Source organism: Vigna unguiculata, chromosome 9 (assembly GCF_004118075.2).
Source record: "Vigna unguiculata cultivar IT97K-499-35 chromosome 9, ASM411807v1, whole genome shotgun sequence".
NCBI classification, from domain to species: Eukaryota; Viridiplantae; Streptophyta; class Magnoliopsida; order Fabales; family Fabaceae; genus Vigna; species Vigna unguiculata.
In genome coordinates this window covers 27,112,637-27,136,102 of record NC_040287.1, presented here as the reverse complement: position 1 = coordinate 27,136,102, position 23,466 = coordinate 27,112,637, and the positions used below count along the sequence as shown (strand labels likewise).

At 32.9% G+C, this 23,466-nt stretch overlaps 2 protein-coding genes across 7 annotated transcripts in view; one reads left to right on the top strand and one right to left on the bottom strand.

Annotated features, from left to right (window-relative positions):
* Window positions 1–3,841: 3,841 nt before the first annotated feature.
* On the bottom strand, window positions 3,842–5,004 carry LOC114163622 (protein FAR-RED IMPAIRED RESPONSE 1-like). The gene is made up of 2 exons (XM_028047925.1): window positions 4,793–5,004; window positions 3,842–4,691 (listed from the first exon to the last, which is right to left on the bottom strand). The coding sequence occupies exons 1-2, from the start codon at window positions 5,002–5,004 to the stop codon at window positions 3,842–3,844; spliced, it is 1,062 nt and encodes a 353-aa protein (XP_027903726.1).
* A 3,361-nt stretch (window positions 5,005–8,365) lies between these two features.
* LOC114196144 (ultraviolet-B receptor UVR8) overlaps window positions 8,366–23,466 on the top strand; it is a 29,064-nt gene continuing 13,963 nt past the window's right edge. The window contains exons 1-16 of one of the 6 annotated variants that reach the window (XM_028086689.1): window positions 8,366–8,795; window positions 9,217–9,293; window positions 9,459–9,537; window positions 9,785–9,844; window positions 10,008–10,109; window positions 10,536–10,629; window positions 12,989–13,031; window positions 13,143–13,188; window positions 13,289–13,335; window positions 13,411–13,513; window positions 13,598–13,652; window positions 13,764–13,867; window positions 15,840–15,919; window positions 16,296–16,392; window positions 16,912–16,984; window positions 17,827–17,883. In XM_028086689.1, coding sequence (XP_027942490.1) covers window positions 8,558–8,795; window positions 9,217–9,293; window positions 9,459–9,537; window positions 9,785–9,844; window positions 10,008–10,109; window positions 10,536–10,629; window positions 12,989–13,031; window positions 13,143–13,188; window positions 13,289–13,335; window positions 13,411–13,513; window positions 13,598–13,652; window positions 13,764–13,867; window positions 15,840–15,919; window positions 16,296–16,392; window positions 16,912–16,984; window positions 17,827–17,883 — 1,355 coding nt within the window. In that variant the 5' untranslated portion in view covers window positions 8,366–8,557. Of the gene's footprint in view, window positions 8,796–9,216; window positions 9,294–9,458; window positions 9,538–9,784; window positions 9,845–10,007; window positions 10,110–10,535; window positions 10,630–12,988; window positions 13,032–13,142; window positions 13,189–13,288; window positions 13,336–13,410; window positions 13,514–13,597; window positions 13,653–13,763; window positions 13,868–15,839; window positions 15,920–16,295; window positions 16,393–16,863; window positions 16,993–17,826; window positions 17,928–23,466 lie in introns of those variants that run through there. The other 5 variants (XM_028086691.1, XM_028086690.1, XM_028086692.1 and 2 more) reach the window with 5 other exon arrangements.

The following is a 23,466-nucleotide window of genomic DNA, read 5'->3' as shown; positions in this document are numbered from 1 at the left end:
TTGGATAATAAATAAGAACATTATTGTAGACATGTAAAACATCACAACGAAAATACATAGTTTATGATGAATGGTGAAGGTTTTTATTCTATTAAATTGAAACGATTTAAATAAATAATAGTTCTTCAATTCCATAAAAGTTGTAGTTTTTTCATTGAGTTAAATTAGTTTAATTTTTTAAGTAATATTCTGATCAAAATATGTATTTGATTTAATTATTTATTTACGTCGTGGTTATCATTCACTACAATATTGTTCTCAACACCTTATTATACTTTTGTAATCATAGTATTAATATAAATTATTCTTCGTTGAAATCAATTGCTAATGTCATCGAGAATATTAAAAGAATATAAAATAAGTATTTATTTATTATTTCATATTTAAAGTAATATCATTGAATTTCGAACCTTGAACAACTTAAATAAAAGATTATGTCAATGGGCTTTTAAGCCTTCCCTTTTTCTCACCTTTTCTTTTTTTTTCTTTCAATTTCATATGGGCTGCCCTGGTCTTCAATGATCTATTCGTCCAAAAACTAATTTGGGCTGCACCCATTGCTTCCTTCCTGCACCCCAATTGTTTTAAAATACAAACATATCCTTTTGACTTTAACTAGGTTTTGTGGCTGTTGGGATTGTAGGGGATGCAAGTTTAACAAGGGATATACCGGACTTACAAATCCAGTTTGATACCACTAGATTGAGAAGTCCAGTTTGATACCACCAGATTTTATATGCTAGTGAACTAAGAAATTTGGTTAGCTTTTCCCAAATCCAGTGTTACATATTGAAGGGGGTTTCTCTTCGTACCTCCAATAGTTTCTCTTGTACTCCCAAAACTTTGATTATTTTCAGTTTTATCCACAATAAAAGAAGAAAGAGAAAAAACAATAAAATCATGTATCCCTGCACTACACCCCTGCACCTTAAATAAAAAAATTTGTTTCATAAAAAAATTTGCTTTTCTAGATGCATTGCGGATGTCGACATCCGCTTCATAGTTTTCAGAGACGGATGTTGACATTCGTTTCGTTTTTTTTGGGTGCATTGTGGATGTCGATATCCGTTTCATAGTTTTCAAAGATGAATATTGACATCCGTTTCGGTTTTTTTATTTTTATTTTGGTGCATTGTGGATGTCGACATCCGCTTTAGTGTTTTCAGAAACAGATGTCAACATTTGTTTCCCTTTTTTTTAAGTTTGATTGGGGGTTTGCCTACTGCATTGGTCGGTTACAGAGATAATAATCCTGCACCACTTTCTGCAATCTCTGAGCTCTTTTATATTATTCTCTATCTCTCTTCTGCAAAGTGCAAACCCTACTTCTTCCTCTCTCTCCCTTCCCATACTCTGCTCCCAATTTTTCTCCCTTCTCCCATTTCTTCCATTCCTCCGTGTCTCTCGCAGTTTCAAACTCATGGACATGGACATACTCAAAACCTCCACGAGTGATATCAGCATGGACATGATCATGATGATCTAAATGGAAAAGCTCCCTAAGTTATGTGAACCTTTTTATAACAACACCACCACTCCTCTCTACCCGGAAAATGAGTTCTTAACCTCCACCACCAACAAGAGGAAAGGAGATTGTTAGACGAAGGTCTGAAGCAATTCCCTTCATTCTTTAAATTGTGGCTCATGCTTGGCCAACTAGAGGAACAACTTGTAGAGAATACAAAGCGACTTGATGAGACTAAAATATGAAACGTCCATGGACATCAAGCCAGAATGTTACAACACTCTCATAATCTTGGTTGTAGACATTTATTATTTGCCATCAGAAATTGTGCATTAATTTAGATATTAAGTTGAATTACACATAGTAGATAATCATGCTTAAATTTTTTGTGAATGTGATCAGTTTATGAGAAGGTACTGGTACGTTGACACCGAGTTATAATTTAACGTCCATTTGACACTCAATACGTATCAAAAAACCAATTTGTTTAATAAAATGTGGGTCCCACATATTTGGATGAAATAAGATTAAAGATGTAAATGGCATAGGTTTTGAATGTCGTGCTTTAATTTTTTTTAAAGAGAATTGAATGTTGTGCTTTTATAATTAGTGCATCTTTTGTAACAGCATTACATTGAATTTATTTGTTATTTTAAAAAAATTAATTAAAGTAACGTTTATAATTCCCTTCTCTTCTCTAGTTAGTCATTTCAAATCTTGAATTAGTATGTATTTTGGTATCATATGCTCATAAAACTCTAAAATAATAAAGCATGAAGCAATAAAAATTGAAACTAGAATCCATGTTATGCACATAAATATTTAGTTTTTCAACAAAACTTTTAAAAGGATGTTCCTTAGGACACTATACATAACATAAGTAACCACAAAAAACTACAATTAACTAGTTACTGAGAATATGCTCTGTTGGATCCATTCATACATTATACATAGCATCAGTAACGACAAAAAGTTAGTTAACTAGTTACTGAGAATATGTCCTGATAGGTGCATTGTAATTGTTACTAAATAGTAAATGTAGTAAGGACTTGGTTATGTTGTCCTGTACCATACTTTTGTACACCATTTTGTATTGTGCACATTAGGATCCAAAGAAGTTAGTAATGATAAAAATACAACAGTTCCAACACTAGATATCTGCAAATATGAAATCTTTGGACAATTAACAAGATGTTGGCATAAGGTCTAATTAAATAAAAAATAACTCAATGATACTGAAAAATAATTCACACTAACCTGTTGTGATGATTGAATGTCTCGAATGGGAATGTTAATGTCTGCATCATGGTCCATGCTCAACCTTGGAGTTGGTGGGACGCTAACATTTGGTGGTAGGATGATAGATGTTGCTAAAGTTACTGAGTTTTGAAAAGATGCACCTTCTTTTTTATTGGAAGACCGTTTAGTTCTTGGACCTTTCTCACATCTTGATTGCTTCCTCATGGAACGAGGTTGTCCCTTCCTTTTAACACATCTTGGACTATGAATTTCACTTGGGATTGTTTCAATGTCAGTTTGCTCAGTAGATTGTTGTGTTGATTCAAAGTTGGAAGTGGTACTGATTGACTTCATAGGAATGGTTATGCCATTATTAATAGCAAACAAAGAGAGGTTATCAAATAATTTTTTTGCAATTTCTAGTGACTAACAAGCAATCTCAGCAATACCAGCATCAGTCTTGCACAACCAATCACACCTATAAATATGGGGTTCCTTATCCTTTTTGTTGTATGATGCTAAAATATAGGTATGTTTCCTCCTTACATTTTTAGGCCACTTTTTCAAAACATACTTGATAGGGACTTCTTTAACTCTCTCTTATGCAAGGACAAAAAGAGAATGTCTACACAAAATACCCCTAAATTCAAACAAGAAGCAAGTGCAGGTCACTTCAACACTTTCACGGTTGTAGCACACAATAACACCCTTTCTTGGCTTATTCCACCACGAATGCACTCCTCCATAATGTTGTAAACACATGATTTGTCATTGATTACCACATCCTTCCCTACACAACTCATTCTTCCTCTAAATTCAGTTTGAACTCCAGCAAACTTTGCATGCGTGTACGCATTTTGAAATTCTCGTTTAATGAATGAGTGAGATCCGCATGGAATTATTGTGTTCAATGATATAAAGTCTGCTTCGTACTCTTTTTCCGCTTTATGTTGTAGTGCATTGTCGTACTGGTTGACAAATTGTTGCAGAGTTGTCTGAGAATTTATGTGAATTTATGTATCCGTTAAAGAAGGAATTCATCCCTTCACTTCTTTGAGTTGTAGACATGCTTGCCCAAAAATCTTTCTTAAGGTAACAAGGAACCCATCAATGTCGATCATAAAAAAGGGAATGAAGCTAGTCAATGTCTCCCAAGCCAAACTTAGAAATAAATGTTTCCCATTTGAAGACACATTCATCAATAGATTGAGATTCATAAATCAGTTCTTTAAGGTCTTCTTTGATGTATTTGTATGTTGCATATCCTTGTAACTTCTCTGGAATTTTTTTCATTATATGCCACAAACATAATCTGTGTCGAGTTATAAGAAACACAAGTTTAATGGCATTTCTCATTGCCTTACATTGGTCTGTGACAATGCCCTGTGGTGCTTTGTTGTACATACACCTTAGAAAAGTTTCAAATAACCAAACAAATGAGCTTGTGTCTTCTGAAGATAACAACCCACAACCCAACAGAATAGATTGTCCATGGTGGTTGACACCAATAAATGGGGCAAACGGCGTATCATATTTATTTGTCAAGTATGTAGTATCAAATGAGATCACATATCCAAAATATTCATAAACAGCTCTACTACGGGCATTTGCCCAAAACACATTCCTTATACAATTATCATCATCCATGTCTATTTCATAAAAGAAATTTTTATTCAATTCCCTCATTCGTGAAAAATGTGTCAGAAGGGATTTCCCATCATCACCCTTTGATAATGCCCTTCTTTGATATTTCAAGTAATTTCTAATATCTTGTTCTACAAATTCCATATTTTCATATCCTCTTGAAGCACAAACCAAAGACCTAAAACTCTTATTAATCCTCACCCCCGCCTCATCGTTAATATCAAGAGCTCTTTTGCCTTGTAGATTGATCTTTCGGTTGCCTCTAAATAGCCTTGATTTTCTAGGACTTAGATCATGACAATGAATATCATTGAATGCAGAAATGTACCACTTGAAATCTTTCCTAGTAACAGCCAATCGTGCTTAACAATCAATTGCTTGTGTAGGTTCTGTACTAATATCAGTAGGAATGCGGGAAACATATTTTCCTGCCCTTGAACGAACCATGACAATGTATCTGATGTTCTTGTCTTCGTCAGTCTTTGAACTTCGTGTGTGAACACCAAATCCCTTTGAAATTGCATATTGTCGATAAAAACCTTCACATCCTCGACACTGTCAAAACACATTCCAATTGAAGGTTCATCTAGGACTAGGCTTTTTAAGGGTTCTTCCAAGATTATATGTGCATCCAATGAAACAATATTCTCCTCCATTTTTCTGTAGGTCGCACATACAATGCTATTCATAAGTTACATTATAAAATGGTAATTTCAGAATAATGCGTGACATATAAACTTTGAGTGAACTATAACAACCAAAATATAGGTGTAGGAAAATTTAATTTATTAAATGAAAATGGTATAACAGAGTCCATGGAGGCTAACCCTAGCAATAAATCATCACTCCAACAATATCAATTACTTTTACTTCAAAATTAAACCAGTAATAACTCACAAATCTAACCTCTGAGAAGATGTTGTAGAGATGAATTTATTTGTGAATGATAAACTTTTCGTCAAGTACCAATGTTGATCCTTTGTTGCTGTCGTTGAAACATTAAAGGGAACTGAATGTTTAATGCTTTGTTGAGAAAGAAGGGAAAATGCAATGAAGAATGTAGACGAAGATTTTCTGATGAAAATTAATGATGAGTGTCACTTCATTTCTTCTTTTACAAGGAAACATTAAATGAAAGATAACATTGCTGATACACTTGATAAAATATTCCAATTATACCCTTAATCTTTTACGAGGAGAAAGACCTTTTATCAAATAAAATATTATTTCAAACTCCACCTCAGCAGCATCAAGAGGGAGTTAAATAAAATGGTAGTATCAAACTACCATTTTCCTTTATGAAAACAGTAACTAAATGCATGCATATAAATAGAAACATGTCATGAACCATTTGTCAGATTTATATCCCTATTTAGACGTGAAAATAGCCAAACTTAATAAATGATTTTAGTGTACGTCATTGTTAAATAATTAAAATAGGAGTTATTCGTCTGATTCATTAATTATTTATTTTTAAAAAGTTAAATGAAGATTAGATTTAGTTAATTGAACCTGAATTCCATTAAACTATCCATTACAATTTCGGGTGGTGAGTTCAACCAATAAATATAATATATTTTTCGCTACTATTTAACTAAAGAACTACGATTCAAAATTAAAGAAATACTTATACAATAAATAGAAAATGGATTATCTTTCCCTTTCTCATTTAAGGATTTTTATAATTCTTTCTCCTCTTTTAAGGAATGTGCATTTCGTGCATATTTTTCGCGACAATTGAGATGGTTCCACGTCCACAATGTAAAACAAAGAGTGTGGATGCCATCAAGAAATGTGACCATGATCCCCATGTTATTGCTGTTGTGGCCAAATTATTCTGGCATGATAGGAAGAAAAACCATGTCATAGCTGTTTTTCCGACCATAATTCAATATGAATGTCTTAGTATGCTCCATGCAATGCGGACAAGATAATTTACCATGTGTGCTCTAACCGGATAACATTTCATATGTAGGGAAGTCATTAATAGTCCACATCAAAGTCGTTCTCATAAGAAAATTTTGTTTTCTTGAAACATCATACGTCCAAATACCATTCCACAATTTATTCAAATCATCAACCAAAGGCTCCAAATAAACATCTATGGATGCCTTCAGATTAAATGGACCTGGTATTAGACACGTTAAAAACATAAAAGGATTTGTCATACACATCTAAGGTAAAAGATTGTATGGAGTAACAACCACGGGCCAACAAGAATATGGTGAAGACGACACATGAATGTATGAATTAAATCCATCCGAACATAGTCCAAGTCAAATGTTACATGGATCACTGACGAAGGATTGATGCTTTCGATTGAAGTGCTTCCAGGCTTCACCATCAGATGGATGACGTAGCATTCCTTGAGTTTTCTTCTCATAATGCCATGTCATGTGTTGTGTTGTTTACATTTAAGCAAACATTCTTTGTAATCTTGGAATTATAGGCAAGTAGAACATAAACTTCAATGGAATTGGTTTTTTTTTGCCTTTGTCCTGGATGGATTGTGTAATATCGAGCATGTCCACAAAATTTACATTCAAGCAAGGATGCATCATTTTTTTCCATTATCATTGTCATAAAAAAGCATACGTCCATTCACATAACAATCAATTTTCTTGGACTCCAATCCTAACTTTGAAACTAATCTCTTGGCTTCATAATAATTCTTTGGCAAAGAATTATTTGGTGGTGTTAGATCTAAGTAGAGTTTTGCCATACTGTCCAATGCTTCGTTGGGAACGTGCCAATTAGATTTGCAAGCCAAAAGTCTAATGCATACTTACAGTTTTGATTCTGTTACCCTTCAAATACAGGTTAAATTATGAAATAGTCACTAGCTTAATGCCTTGAATAACGACAATGTAATCGTCTCGAACATCGAAAGTGACCTTGATGTACTCGTCGGTGAAGTAAGACTTGGTTTTCTGTGATGTGCCTATGAAGTGAGGTGACGAGGATTCTAGAGAACTAAAGGATGCCATTTTCGCCTTCACTCTCCGTTACTATCGTCACTTTGGTTGTTGCGATTGAATGGGTGAAGACTTCGTCAGAGAATGTATGAGCGAGCAAATCATGGGAGTACACAATAAAGAACTGATGGTGGGGGAATAGAAGGAGAGAACAGAAGTGACGGGGAAACATGATCCCTACGACCCTATTGAATCGAACTTCCTTCATGTTGAGAAGGACTTTGGATATGGTGGTCGGGAAACGTTGCACCGATTGTTCCGGAAAAAAATCAAGTATTTATTATTGAAGACAAAAATTTAAAGAACTCTACTAACCTAACGTGAAATAAGGAGCACTGAGGCCAACAATAATGGTTGCCTTTAAGCTTGGGAGTTAACATTTAATTTATAGACAATGTGGTTAAAAAATAATAATCGACTTACAAAATATCTTTTAATAAAATATCGACTAGTAACAAAACAAATTTAGGCCAAATTCTTGGCTCCATAAACTTTAAATCATATTTAAAACATCTTATTTATTTTAAATATACCAACTTTACTCTTAAATTATTTTCTAAAATTTTAAATATATAAATTAATATATATATATATATATATATATAATTTTTCAAGTAATAATTTGTCTTTAAACTTAATATAAAAAAATGGAACAGACTTTAATATTTTTTTCATCATATACTCTATCACAAAATTTGTCTGATAAGATTCATGACAAAAAGAAATCATTAATTGTCACATAATGGTCTCACACAATTAGTTTCAAGATATTTTTTGAGATGGATTTGTATTTGTAACAAACTACATATTACAAAATAAACTAAATTTTAATGAGGAAATTTTCATTTATCATAAACTGCCACAATTTAAAAAAAGAAGGGCTGAGTGAAAAATTTATAAAATAAATAATGAAACTGAAACTCGTAAATAAAAATATTATAAGTGTTTTAAAAGAATAAAATAAGAGTTAAAAAGAATTAATTTACCAGGAGGGTTCAAACAGTAAATAACTGTTTGTATATGTCTACAAGGTTCTACCCATAACTAACCGCCATTAGTAGAAGAACATAGCAGACGTTGCAGCAGTGTGAGCCATGAAATGTTTCTTTGATCTCTCTCTCTCTCTCTTCAATGCGTTTTTGATTTAATGGTTGAACTTCATTTAATCGCTTCATGATTCTTCCTCACTTCAACAACTTTCTTCTTCACGGACCACCTTTTCCTCTCACCACAAATGTGGCGTCGAAGCTTCTCCAAATTCGCCGTTAGAGCTTCCGGTTTAGGTTTTCCGACGCGATCTTTCTCGCGCGAGGCGGGAAAGAGGTTCGCTGCGTTGTGGGGAAACGGCGATTACGGCAGATTGGGTCTCGGCAACTTGGATTCGCAATGGAAACCCGTCGTTTGCACAGCCTTCCGCAACCAGAACCTTAAGGCCATTGCTTGTGGCGGTGCTCACACTCTCTTCTTAACAGGTTCGCTTTTCGTTCCTCTTTATCAAATTGGTTTTTCGTCCATTTTCTTTTATTTATTTGTTTATTCTATCTATTAAATTGAGCATTATTAATGAAAAAGGAATATTGAGTCGTTTTCTTCTTGATTGTTATAACAATATTATGACGTCGGAAGGGTTAGTCTTCTGTGGTACTATGGAGTGCAATTGTTTGGGGTTCGTGTGTGAATTTTGTAGGGATGCCATGGATTTTTTCTTGGGTTGATTGGAAATGGAATGTCTTTAACGTCCTACTTGCTAGTTTAGCTTAGTAATAATAGTCATCACTGTGCTATTGGGTTGGATGATACAATATGACGGTGTCTAAAATTGGTGATGAGTCACTATTGAAGAGTCTTCGTAATGTCCGTGTAGGGGCTCACAATATTGTCTTCCTTTCGCAGACGATGGATGTGTATATGCAGCTGGTCTTAATGATTTTGGGCAGCTTGGTGTCTCAGAGAGTAAGCACTACTCAGTGGTATGGTTTGTTTTGCTTTTTTTAGCTGTATTTTTTTGTCTGTTGAACTTATCACTGCTGCAGTAGATTGTTTTTTCTCGATTTTTTCTGAATGCATGCCCTCTGGACATAAGTAGGAATCCGGAAAATTTACTTGACAGCATTTTCCATTTTTGGATATCTCAGGAGCCACTTCGTGTTTTTGGAGAGGAGAAGAAAATTGTGCAGATCTCTACTGGTTATAATCATTCTTGTGCGATCACAGGTCGGTGCTTATGCATGGTAGCGTTCGCCTTTGAAACTTGTATTTGAAATTTTTTTTTTGTACATGTCTTGTACATGAATAATTTACTGTAGAAGTTTTGTATTTGATATTGGATGGCTTCTTTTTTCTTCAAAAATGAGTATTTAACAGCTTTAAGTTCTTTTATCTTCTGAATTATTGCATATTCTTTACCTTCCTATTTTTAAATTTGCCCCATGTCCACCTTTCTCTGTTGTCTCTGTTGTAGTGGATGGAGAGCTTTACATGTGGGGAAAAAACACAAGTGGGCAGCTTGGACTTGGAAAAAGTAAGAACTAAACCTGTATTAGCATTTAATGGATCTAAAGAGTTTTTTTATCCTGAACCTACTCATATTATTATGCTTAACTTTAAAAACTTGATACTCTAGAGCTGTTAAAGGTGCTCAAAGAAAAAAGGATGGCAGGTAACTCTGTTTTCCTGAAATGTAGGGGCTCCAAACATAGTTCCTTTGCCTACTAAAGTAGAATACTTGGATGGAATCAACATTAAAATGGCAGCTCTGGGTTCAGAGCACACTGTCGCAATTAGTGGTATGCAATAGATACATCAAATATTCATAATATCTTCTCAATTGTTGTTATTGAGTTCCTCTCTGCAAGCATGACTATAACTTGTACACTGGATACTCATAATATCTTTTCAATTGTTATTATTGAGTTCCGCTTAGCAATCATGAATATAAAGTGTACACTAAATATATAGTTTCTCAATTGTTGTTTGTTAGTTTCTCTTAGCAATCTTAGCAAGCTGACCGTAGATTTTATACTAAATATGCAAATACATTCTCAATTGTTGTTATTGAGTTCCTCTTAGCGTGCTGATCGTAGTTTCTACATTAAATATGCTTAATATATTCTCAATTGTTGTATTGAGTTCCTCATATCAAGCATGACCGTAGGTTGTACACTATATATTTATAATATCTTCTTCTCAATTGTTGTTTCTATCTTTGCTAGATGGTGGGGAAGCCTTTAGTTGGGGAATGGGAGTGTCTGGTAGACTTGGTCATGGCCATGAGTCAAGCATCCTAGGATTCTTCAGAAGTTCCAGGTTCTGCCCCTTCATATCTTGAACAATTTTTAGTTCTCATTACTTTGTACCTCTGCTATTTGTTATATTATGTTTAGCTAATTGCATTTTATCTCAAGTGATTTGGTTCAAAAACACTTTGGCACTTCGTGGTAAAAATTTTTTATACTTCACCTCCTTATTGTTTCCCTTTTAAGACATAACAAGCCGCCCTTTTAAGACATAACAAGCCGTGTGCTATTTTCCATCCCTTTTTTTTTAATGGAGTGTACATTTCCCCCCCTTTTAGGACTTGCTGTAAAGTTCTCTAGTTTTCATTCTTCGGTCAGAGATTGATAGTCATTTAGGCTTGTGGCTTAGCTTGCATTAGGTCCAGGTCAAGTTAGGCTTTTTTATGGAATGAACTAGGTCAATATGTTTGCAAAAGTATGTTTGATTAGAAAGATCAAGTTTTAGGTATTTGGAGAAGTCTATTGGTCTAACAAACCAATTGTAAACATTTTTTTGTTAAACTTTTTATAATGTATTAAATCATATATCATATATTTATTTACTTCGATTAATATTAAACATGTTGATCTACCTAAAGAGTCTAGCCTATGGCTTGTTGAAAGATAAAGCATAATTGTGAAATAAACTTTTAAATAAGTTATCATGAAGATCAGTTTAGACCCTAAAATAAGACTTACATCATTATAAACAAGTTAGGCTCGACTTAAATAAACCCTAACCTATTTCCATTTTTGTCTCATGGCTTGAGTAGTAGTGGCTATAATTTCGTAATTTGTAATTTGTTTTACATTGACTTTTTTTACTCTGGTTTGTGTTAGATATATTAGATATCTTAGATATCTTATCTGTATCTTCTATCTCTAGTTTCTTGTTATTATTATTCTTTATCTTGTATGTTGGGTTTAGTCCATGTCTCCTTTACTATAAATACATTATCCTATGTGTAGTTTTACACAAGGGAGATTAATCCCAATCCTATTTTCACTCTATTTAATAGTTTGGAACTGAACCGTCATAAAACTTTCTCTAATTGTTAAGTGTTATTGAATTTTTAATTTAAGTATGGTAACATTTTATTTAATTTTTTGTGTTTTAAATGTAAAAAACCTATATAAATTTTCATTTTATTTTAGCCTTTAGCATCATAGAAGTATAATATTCAACTTTTTGGGGTTAATATGTTTTTAGTCCTTAAACTTGGCGGCAAAAATTGGAATTTGTCGACACCAGACTTTGAAAAATTTTGGTTCCAAACTTTGATACATTTTATTAATATTGGTTTGACCACTATTGAACCTTGAACTAGTGCTTTGAGATGTTCAATCACCGCTCTGTTTAAGCAAAACCTTATTCAGATCAATCAGTTTCCACCCATACATGCTTTTAAACAAGAAGCTTTGAGAGGCATAAAGAAAGCTGCATGTTCATTTTGATAAAAATGCTGTTGAGAATATTGGCTACATAGATGCATATGTAGGCGGGTAACTTACGTAATTTGAGTGACTGCAATTTGGGTTGTCAAAACAGACCTCCTCCATATATAATATATGTAGTGGGGTAAGCTTTGGACATAGATTGACTGACTGTAAACAATAAGAGAAAAACAGATACAGCAAAACGGAAAAATACATGATTAATTGATAAACATTCATTTTAAAAAGTAGATTATACAAAAACTGACATATAATTTAGCTTATATAGAACTTGAACCAAGCTAATACGGAATTTATAGCTATTGGACCAAAAAGAGGTGCAATTTTCTCTTTTAATAATGGTTTGTACTTATTCATTTTTTGTCATTGACTTTGTTGTTCCAATTTACTGAACTGGTTACATGCATAAGCCTATTTGTTTATTTTCGTCCACTTTACTTTTAATGACATAAAAAATGTAATTTCTGATAGGTTTGAACCATGTTGAAATGTAATGTGATTTAATTATTATTATTATTATTATTCTTTTATATGTACCAGCTTTAGAATTAGGGTTTAACTTAGTGCCTTGCCTGTTTTTGTAACCTATATATATATATACACACACACACACACACATCAATCAAAATCACGAAAGTGTAGTTTGGCTACATTGTGTTTACTCCATCTTATTTATTCAAGTAACCAATTTGAGTTCGGTACAAAGACAGGACACTTAGAATATATTGAAGAATACCTTCTGCACTCAAAACATGTCTGGAGAATTTCTAAATTGGAAGTGTTTATGAAATAACTATGTAAACAGTGTCTGTATTTGATACTGGAGTTAATTATCCAAACAGAGCTGCTTTGACTATGATCTTATACAAATTGCAACCTTTACTGTGCTATTCATATTGTGTTTCTGTGTTGATATGCTTTTTTAATATATGCAGTGAGTATACCCCGAGGCTTATAAAGGATCTTGAAGGAATCAAGGTGTGATGTTGAATGGATTGCCTTTTTGCTTCTAATTTAAGATGGTTATATTGGCTTCTAATATTTAGCTTTGATCTTTAATCTTTTGCCTCTATTGTTGGCTATGCTTAGGTAAAATATGTAGCTGCTGGTTTGCTAAATTCAGCTTGTACTGATGGTACTTGAATCTAGTTATAGCTTCTATCTTGTTATTTTTTTTTATACCTTGTATTACTCATTGCGAATTTCTCTACCCTATCTTGATGAAAATTTTGCAGAAAATGGTTCTGTTTTAGTATTTGGTGAAAGAGGAATTGCAAAATTGGTAAGCAATTAGTATTTTCTTTTTCTACTCATTGTCTTCTGCTTGTAGTGACTAATATTATTTTCAATCCCTCAGCGTTTAAAGGAAATGAGTGATGCGACAAGACCATCCATGATCAGTGAACTTCCATACTCAAAAGAAGTTGCTTGTGGTGGCTACCACACCTGTGTCGTGACAAGTAATTCGTCAGTTTCAGAACTTAACCTTGTGTTGATTTGTTTGTAATCATTTCTTTACTGTTTCATTATATTGTTTTGTGTAGATTCAGGAGAGCTTTATACCTGGGGTTCAAATGAAAATGGGTGCCTTGGCATTGGGTATTGTTTCATACCTAAGACTTGTTAGTTGGTCCTTTTCATTTTTGGCGTTTACATTCTTTTTTGTATATGCCTGTTAGTGTTCTAATTCTTCAAACTATTTTTATCCAGCTCCTCAGATGTCATTCATCTACCTGAAAAGGTTCAAGGGCCATTCTTGAAGTCTTCTGTTAGCCAGGTTTCCTGTGGTTGGAAGCATACTGCAGCCATCTCTGGTAAATTGTTCCCTTGAACAGAAAATAATTCCAATTAAGTTGTTTTTATCTTGCCATATTGATGTAAAGGCTGCTTTCTTTTATTACAAAAGAATAATTTCATCAAGACCATATAAAAGAGATCAAAGAAAATATCAAGGAAGCAAAGCTAGCCAATCTCATAACATATTTGTAAGGGAAGCCCTTTTAAAGATTTTCCATGCCTGCAGCAAATATTGGCCAATTGTTAGAGGTAGCCAAAAGTCAAGTTTTAATAAGTTGAAAAAGGATAGAAAAATAAATAAAAGGGAATTTGAGGTGAATCAGGTTGGAGAGGTTTTAAGCCAACTTCCAACCTGAACTAACCAGGATGGACATAACCTGGATACCTGAGTCAAGCCAGTTTTTCAAGCTTCAGTTGAGTTGGGTGGATTTAGGAGTATATCCAACCTATCTCCACCCATTCCAAATGCTAGTCATGGTCCTACTAAACTTCTCATAGAAATTTCCATAGATGTGATGGTTACACTTAATCACATTGTTAATTTTGATGTTGACTCTAATGATGTGGAAGTTTGTTGCTCACCTAGCTGTCTCTAGTTCATATATGGTGAGTTTAGAGAGAGACAATGGAAAAGTTGATTGATTTTGCTTTAGGTTTCAATAAGCATCTGCGTATATAAATTCTAAATGGACTAAGTGGGGACTATTTCGTAGGCATAGATAAATGGGTGCTGCTTATTGAATACTAGTTCCTATGAAAATTAAATGCATTTAATTTGTGATGTTTAAACTTGTTTATCATATAAATTGCATGTTATTCTAATAGTAAAAGAGGCCAGACATAGGAAATCATACTCTTTGTTATGTGCAAATTTGCTTAATTATTTGGGAGAATCTGTTATTTTTAAAACAAAGCAGTAAAATAAAATAACTCACAATAACATCAAAATAAAATAAAAATAACTTACGGTAGGATTTTGATCGTAAATTATTTTAAATAACACTTAGACTGACTTGGGAGACCAGACTAGACGACTGGACCATATTGCCCAAACCTCTGAATCCCTTGCATAATGGAAAAAGCGAAGCTCACTTACAATTATAATGACGAAGGAATTAATACATAGTTTAGTACTAAAATAATTAGTAAGAATAAGCTTGTCATTTGTGGCTAAATAGTGCGATTACCACTAAAAAGCCATCGGAATGAAATTTGACACGTTGAATATTCAGGACAAAATAACAGAAGAATACATCATTAACATGCCACACAATAATGGACTGTTTTGAAGACTAAGACCGGGAGCCCCCACTTTTGGCAATGTACTAAATAGTGGAATACCAAGAAATAAATAATTATCCATAAATCAAACCTTTAATTTACTGGATAATTGGAGACACAGGGCATATAAGTGAGGAATGTGAAATTGGAGACTTCCCGATCAAATCACAATACCGAATTCCTGAAATGTCCTTGCAATTGGAACATTTTAGTTTGCACCATCATATACAGGTGATGATGAGTCATTCCTCTCACAGCCACAAAACTCGTTTGACAAGTTGTGTTCTATGATCAAGTTATACTGCTTTTTATTACATTTGTCATGAAGGCAGTAAATTTCCTTACAGGAATGAGGATATGTGGACTAAAAATTAGTGATGAGTTTCTTGACTCCTAGAGAAACTTGATCATTTTTCTAATTTGTTTCAGTATCTGTTGATGTTCTACTTTTTCTTTTCAATATTAAAATTTGCGTGTCTGTGTTAACTGCAACACCGTTTACCGATTTCTTTAGAGCTGTAGGCTCTCTACGGAGATTTGATGGTGTAATACATAGCTTCTTTTCTTTTAATTGTACAAGTTGTGAATTTTTTCCAGATTTCTTTGACAATTTTTTTTTTAAGTTCATTAAAATTTTAATTTCCTCTAATATGTAAGACTTGAACTCGGTGTTTACACTGTACTTGTTGGAATTTTCATTGACTTCAGAAGGAAGAGTCTTCACATGGGGTTGGGGAGGTTCCAATGGGACGTTCTCTGAAGTTGGACATTCTTCCAGTGGACAATTGGTATGCTTCTACTTCTCAAATAATTTATATATCCTAGTATTAGTACAATTGTACCAAAGAGCATGTTATACATTCATACACAATGGTCCGAATGCCAATTCTCTGACGTTGACAACAAAAGAGAACCAAGAATCCTAGAATTTATCTAGATTAACGGGAAAATGTACAATTAATAATGACTTCATGATGTATATAAAATTTGCTCCTCACGCGCAAGCTTTTTAATTGAAAACATATTTCCTTATAGAAATGAGGGATCTGATAAGCCATACTGATCCATCTCCTAAGTTAATTGATTAGTTTGTGGTCTTTAATATTGCCAAGTGCACAATTATCTGCGTTGCAAGTGCAAATAACCGTTCATGCCTTCGCTCAGGGTCATGGAAGTGATGTGGACTATATAAGTCCTACGAGAGTTTGCTTTGGAGAAGACGTGAAAGCGTTGCAAGTTTCATGCGGGTTCAATCATACAGGTGCTATACTGGAATATGCATAGGTTATCTGCTCCAATAATTTACAATTAATGGTATTTATTTAAGAAGATTCAGAGGCGTGATTAATCTCCCAGTGTTTGTTCTATGTATCACCATATTAACAAAAAAATATATATCTTCTAATCCCTCCGGGAGGATCCTGAAAGTTGCATATGCATATACTGTACACATGTTGTATTATACCATTCTTTTCTCAGAAATAGAGTCACAAATAAAGCTTCGTAAATGTACAATACTTGTAAAGAACGAGCATAAAACATTGCTTCAGATAAAATATCAAGGAAATGGTTGCATACATAAGCAAAAAAGGAAGTTTGTAGTTTTTTTCTCCTTTTTATTTTTGGTTTGCTGTGTTACTGGTACTTACTAAACAGAGATAAATGCGTATGTGATTTGCCCTGTTTTTCAAGAGCAGTTAGTGAGATAGTTAAGTAAATGGTGATTTGGCAGTGCCAGCATAACAATTGAAAAGGCATTTCGTGAATTGTATGTTTTTAGAGATTCTCACGGATGTGGCTCTGCAATCCACCACTACATCCATCAAATGGGGAATGGGAATCCCAATAACATGGTACAGTGGTAAGAGTTAATAGTTATGGTTTGGCCCTCTTTATTGCACGATAGAAGGAACAATTAATAGTATTATTGCATGACAAGTCAAACTCCTTGCTCCTCTTTATTTTTTATACGAATAACACCTACTTTTATTTTTAATTACTGTGCTATGTCTATAATATTTACATTTTTTGTTTTTGTTAGATCATACAATTTTTTCCAGACTAATTGTTGGAGTATGAGGTCGATTATTTTTCAGACTATGTCTATGATTACTTTAGTAGATTGTTAGATCATACAATCTAAACTCTTGTATAAATTTATTTTAGGTTTAATAGTAATTTTTGTTTTTACATTTGTAACGTGATTCAATGTTTTTTTATTTATTTATTTTTTATTGATATTAATATACAAACATTAAATTTTTTTTCTATGATATAAGAATGAAAAATTCTTTAAAACCTTTATTTTATTTAGACTAAAGTGACATCATGGGAATATTTCATTGCAGCGACCGAGTTTTACAATAACCTACTCTTAAAAATAGCTTGAAAGAGTTTTTTTATAGGCAAAATGCTGTTTTAGTTGATTTTGAATTATTCCTTTCTTTAATGAATAATTTTAGATCTTTCTGCTTCGTTATTTTACTACTTTTTACTTTCTTCACATAATAATGTGTATTTTGTATTTTCAAGATTTTAAATATACTTTATATTTTATTTTCTTATAGAGTACAGTTTCGAGTATATTTTTACATAGAACATTTTTTTTATTCTGATCTGAGACGGCACATCCTCATTTTGCACATGTGCTCTGAGATAGTGTACCGTACATGATAATAAATGTCTGTTCTGACAGGTCAATACATTGTGAGATAAAATGTCAGTCATTTCCCTCAACCGTTTTAAAAGCAAGGTATTATTGTGTTATTATTATTTCTTTACTTCTTTGACTTCTACTCTTATGTTTCAATAAGTCTATTAATTTTGAAAATATGTAAATTGGTCAGAATTCTATTATATTTATGAGTACAATGTTCTTTTAGTAAAAATCCTTGTGATACTATAATTTGTATAGATTAAGGAGTGAAAAAAGAAATGAAAGACATAAGTGAAGTTTATCTTACTAGTATAAAAGAATGTAGAAATTATTTACGTTGTTATATTTTATTAACAATGTTATTTTCTTCTTTTTTTCAATTCAAACATAAATTTTATAAGAAAATCAAATAATTTAATTATTTTACCAAATACGAGATCTTTTGCTCCGAATATTTGGAACACATTATTCAATACTATGAAGTGATGTCAATAGATAAAAATACAATAGTACACCTTATGTTTATCAAACAACCATAAGAACAAAAAAAGTTTCAAAAGTTCACCTAATATGGAGAAAAATTCACTGTGAATGATAAATAATTTAAAAGAAAAAAGAGGTTAAACAACCAAACCAATAAAAAAGAGGTTAAACTATCAAACCAATATGTCCTGGATAATCATTCAATCCAATCTGAGTAAAAGATCCTTATTCTAAAGTACATATCATTAAAGAACACTAAAAGATAGCAACATAATAAACGTCATCATTCAAATCGTAAAAGTTTAAAATCTCATATAGAACACTAAATGTTCTATGTCAAAGTAAGATTCGTCGAATTCAATATTAAGGGCATTCTTTTCTGGATCCCGGGAGTAGTTTGGTCTAATCTTCAAATAATTGTTTCATTCATGATGAAAACCTTCTAAAAACTTAAGAAATTCATGTAACCAAAAAATAACACTAAAGCATAAACTCCAACTCCTATCAATATATACGTACATCAACATGTAGACAAATTCATCTTAAAGTTATTAACTTTCACAAATTACAGTTACAATGAACATTAAATCAAAATTCATTTTTATTAAAATAAGACTAATCCTTCTAACACTATCGACATTAACAAAAATAATAAAATTACAAATTAAAGCATCACAAATAATATTTACATGAATCCAAATGAACCCAAATTAACTTACAATGGAACCCAAATGAAAATGGACTTACTTTTTCCGGATAAGTAGGGAAATAGAGTTCTAGAAAAAACTTTTTAAAGTGTGCCCCTTATCGCCATACATCTTCTTTCTCCTCAAAAACACAAAGACCAACTCCAAGACAAAGCTCTCCAACAACCAAATAAGGTCCTAAATGAAGCTTCTGAAAAAACCCTCACACACAACTTAGAAAAATTAAATATAGAACTAAAGCCTGAAATACAAACCTAATAATAATTATGCATCAGGTCCTTTAATTTACTTTAAGGCCTTTGTACATCCCTCTTTTTTGTCATTCTTGTACAAAAGTTGAGTCTTTTTAGTCTTTTCGAAAAGAAGTATTACGATGTTTACTCTTTTGTCTATTTTGTCGACATCAATCTTTACTAGTGCAATTCTTTTTAATCTTTTCCAAATGTCAATTTCTTTAAAATTATAAGAAAATTTTTGATTAATGATCAATTTTAGTGACGAAAAATAATTAGTCATGGTAAGATCTGGGAAAATTAAGTAAAAAAATAAATATTTATTTAATAAATGTGAGGGAAGAAATCTATAAAGTAATTAATGCGGAGAATTTGTAAAACTAAGAGCTTTTAGAATTTAGGATTCTCACACGATAGAACATAATAAAGCACTAACCTATGGGAGATCTTGTGAATGTGCATTCTTCAATCTATAATCTTGTGTGCTTTTCAATCACCGTTTTTCAATCTATCTCTTTGTCTTTCTTTCTCTTCTCACATGTTCTTGATAGGTTACTGTGAAAAGAACCTTATGGCCAGAGACAGAACCCCAATCCCTATATAAACCAACGTCCATCAAGTTGGTTTTTTATTTTATTTTATCTTATCTTTATTTTATTTTATTATCACTTCTCATAATAATAACCAATAAGTCTTTAGATTTTATTAAATCATAATTGGACTCATCATAATATTTCAAATGAGTCACTAATAGAATTAATTCGTCAATTAATTCTAACATTCTCCCACTTGACTCATATGATGTCATAACATTATGTGATTTAATACATAAACATAATGTGCATTAAAAGATCTTGCATAAATTGGTTTCATCATTATTCATGATTAAAGATACAGAAACAATAAGAGTCATGGCGGTCACACATCATTTGGTCGACATGATTCCTTCCATGTACTACTATATCATCCATTTCTCCTTAATATGACCTTAAAAACGAGAAGTCCATAATGGGTTCAAACATAATGTCATTTTACAAAGCAATAACATAACATAATTTGTTTTCTTCATCATAATTTGCATGCATAAACATAAAGAAGAAAACACAGATTTCAGAAATTTATACATTAGGGAGCTCAGAGTGTCACATAAACATTAAAAACATTAACATTCAACATTTAACATTCACTAGTAGACATAATGCCCATATTCTTTACATGACCAGCATACAATTTGGGCGATAACCCTTTTGTTAAAGGGTCAACAATAATAAGATTTGTGCTAATATGTTCTATTGACACTTTACGTTTTTGAACTTCTTTAACAACAAAGTATTTCACACTAATACAAAGAAGGCTTTTAACGTCCGATATTTTCGGTCTTTAACGTCTGCCCAAACACCGACGTCGTATTGGGTGATGTCAAAATTGATGTCGAAAAACAGAGTCAGACGTTAATTAACGTTGGGGCCAGGAGAGTCAGACGTCAAATAACGTCTCTCAAGGTTCTATCAGACGTCAAATAGTGCTTTTTTTTTTTTAAGTTTTGTTGTTTTTACAACATTCTCACACCTGAAAATCAGAAAAATTCCATAATAGTTTCTAAAAGCTTTTCTTAAAAGTATTAACTTCCGTATTCCAGAACTACTAGTTAATCAATAACTAGAAAAAACCATTAAATCAAATGCCTTGTAGTTTAAAAAAATGAGTACAACAATATTGCATAGCTATGATAGTTTATACTACATAAATCTTTTAGGTATTTGTTATCCTCATGCCATCACCTTAATCTTATGTCGAGAGAAGAATATAACTCTAGCAGATTACAAGAGATGTCTCATAACAAAATTAGACCAAAGAGAAACAAAAGACATGAAAAAGAACATTATCTTAGTTACTTGCTGGTTTTGAGGTACTTGATTTAACCTTACCTCACTGACCCCTCTTAATGGAGAACTAAAGATCAAGGAGTGACCACCTAAATATTACTCCAAGGCAACTTAGAGGCCAGTTTAAAGAAATGTAAACACTTCAACATCATTCGTAAAAGAGAAAAATACTAAGAACTCTCATGTAATGAAAACATAAACTTTATAGTTCATGGAATGAGTCATCCTTCATTATTCACTCCACCCTAAATTCATTATGACTCATTTTCGTATGGAGTTCACAACATTGATCACCACATCATGCTCATTTACCCTCCAAATTAGATACGTAGGTTATCAATTCAATTTCAATTTAAATTTCAAATGCATAATTAAAAGTCTAAAAGGAATCCACATGAGAGTGTCTTGTACACTCTTTATAATCATACACATATGAAAAGAATTACCTGTAGTATGCATCATGCCATTGTAATCACAATTAACGCTCAATTTAGTAATAACCCTAAATTTAGAAATGAAAAACTAACCCCTTCTAGCAAAATGAAAGACGAACTTGGAGAGGGTGGCTTTAAGGTCTTTGCACGTTGTTAGCCAAATGGGGATGAAGAGCAAGTGGGACAAATCTCAAAAAGTTGCAAATGGAGATGAAAATGCAAAATATTCAGTTCAAAATGCCTAAAATCAATTCATAATCAAATCCCAACAAGTTTGGTGGTGAAAAATGTTCAAAACTCACCTAGATGAGGTTGGAATGGTGGTTGTCGATGGAAAACGCTTGCGAAAATAGTGAAACAGCACAGGGTTTCTGCGTTTCGCGTAGAGATAAGTAAAACTTAACGTCGGTGGTGAAGGAGTCCGACGTTAAGTGACGACGGGGGAACAACAGTCTGGCATCCTTTTTTAAATGACGTCGGGGATTTTTGGGCAGAAGTTAAATTACGTCTGATTTAGAATGGACAGACGTTAAATTACGTCTGATCTGGAATGGACAGACGTTAAAAAAAGTCTGATAATTTACAAAAAATGCCACCGATCATTTTTAACGTTGGACTTTTTTTGGCAAACGTTATAGGGGTGACGTTATAACGCTTTTTTGTGTTAGTGTCAACTCCATATGCTTAGCACCTTTGGAATACTTGTCGTTTTTAGAAAGAAGACTGCTGCGGAATTGTCACAATAAATTTTCAGCAGCTTGGAAATACTGTCGACTACTCCAAGTCCTGAAATAAAGTTTCGCAACCAATTAGCCTGAACTGTGGCCTCAAAGCATGCCACAAATTTAGCTTCCATGGTGGATGCAACAATGACAGACTACTTCGCACTTGTCCATGAAATCGCTCCTCCGGCTAAAAGATACATATAACCAAATGTAGACTTTCTTGTATCCACACAGCCAGCAAAGTCTGAATCTGTATAACCTATCACCTCAAGGTGATCAGATTTTCAATAAGTAAGCATGTGATTCTTTGTTCCTTGTAGGTATCTTAAAACTTTCTTTGCAGTTTTCCAATGCTCCAGTCCTGGATTACTTTGGTATCTACCAAGCATACCAACTGCAAAGCTAATATATGGCCTCTTACATGTTTGAGCATACATCAAACTTCCAACAACAGATGCATAAAGGATATTTTCCATCTGTTTTCGTTCCAAATCATTCTTTGGACATTGCATGAGACTAAACTTGTCTCCTTTCTGTATTGGAACGAGAGATGTTGAACATTTATCCATTCTGAATCTCTCTAAAACTTTATTAATATATGCATTCTGAGACAAACCTAACAGTCCTTATGATCTATCACGGAATATTTCTATTCTTATCACATAGTATGCCTCACCCATATCTTTCATTTCAAAGTTATTAGAGAGGAACCTCTTAGTCTCACTTAATAGACCAAGATTCTTAGTCGTAAGAAAGATATCATCAACATACAAAATAAAAAATATAAACTTACTCCCACTGACCTTCAGATATATACACCGATCAACGATGTTTTCCTTAAATCCAAATGACACAATAGTATCATTGAACTTAAGATACCATTGCCGAGAAGCTTGTTTAAGTCCATATATCGATCTCTTAAGTTTACACACCATGTGTTCCTTTCCTTCTTCAGCGAACCCCACCGGTTGGTCCATATAGACATCCTCTTCTAAATCCCCATTCAGAAAAACAGTTTTAACATTCATTTGATGCAACTCATGATCATAATGAGCTACTAATGTCATGATAATTCTAAAAGAATCTTTCTTAGAAACATGCGAAAATGTTTCCTTATAGTCAATGTCATCTTTCTAAGTAAAACCTTTGGTAACAAGTCGGGCCTTGTAACGTTCAATATTGCCTTGAGAGTCACGCTTAGTCCTAAAGAC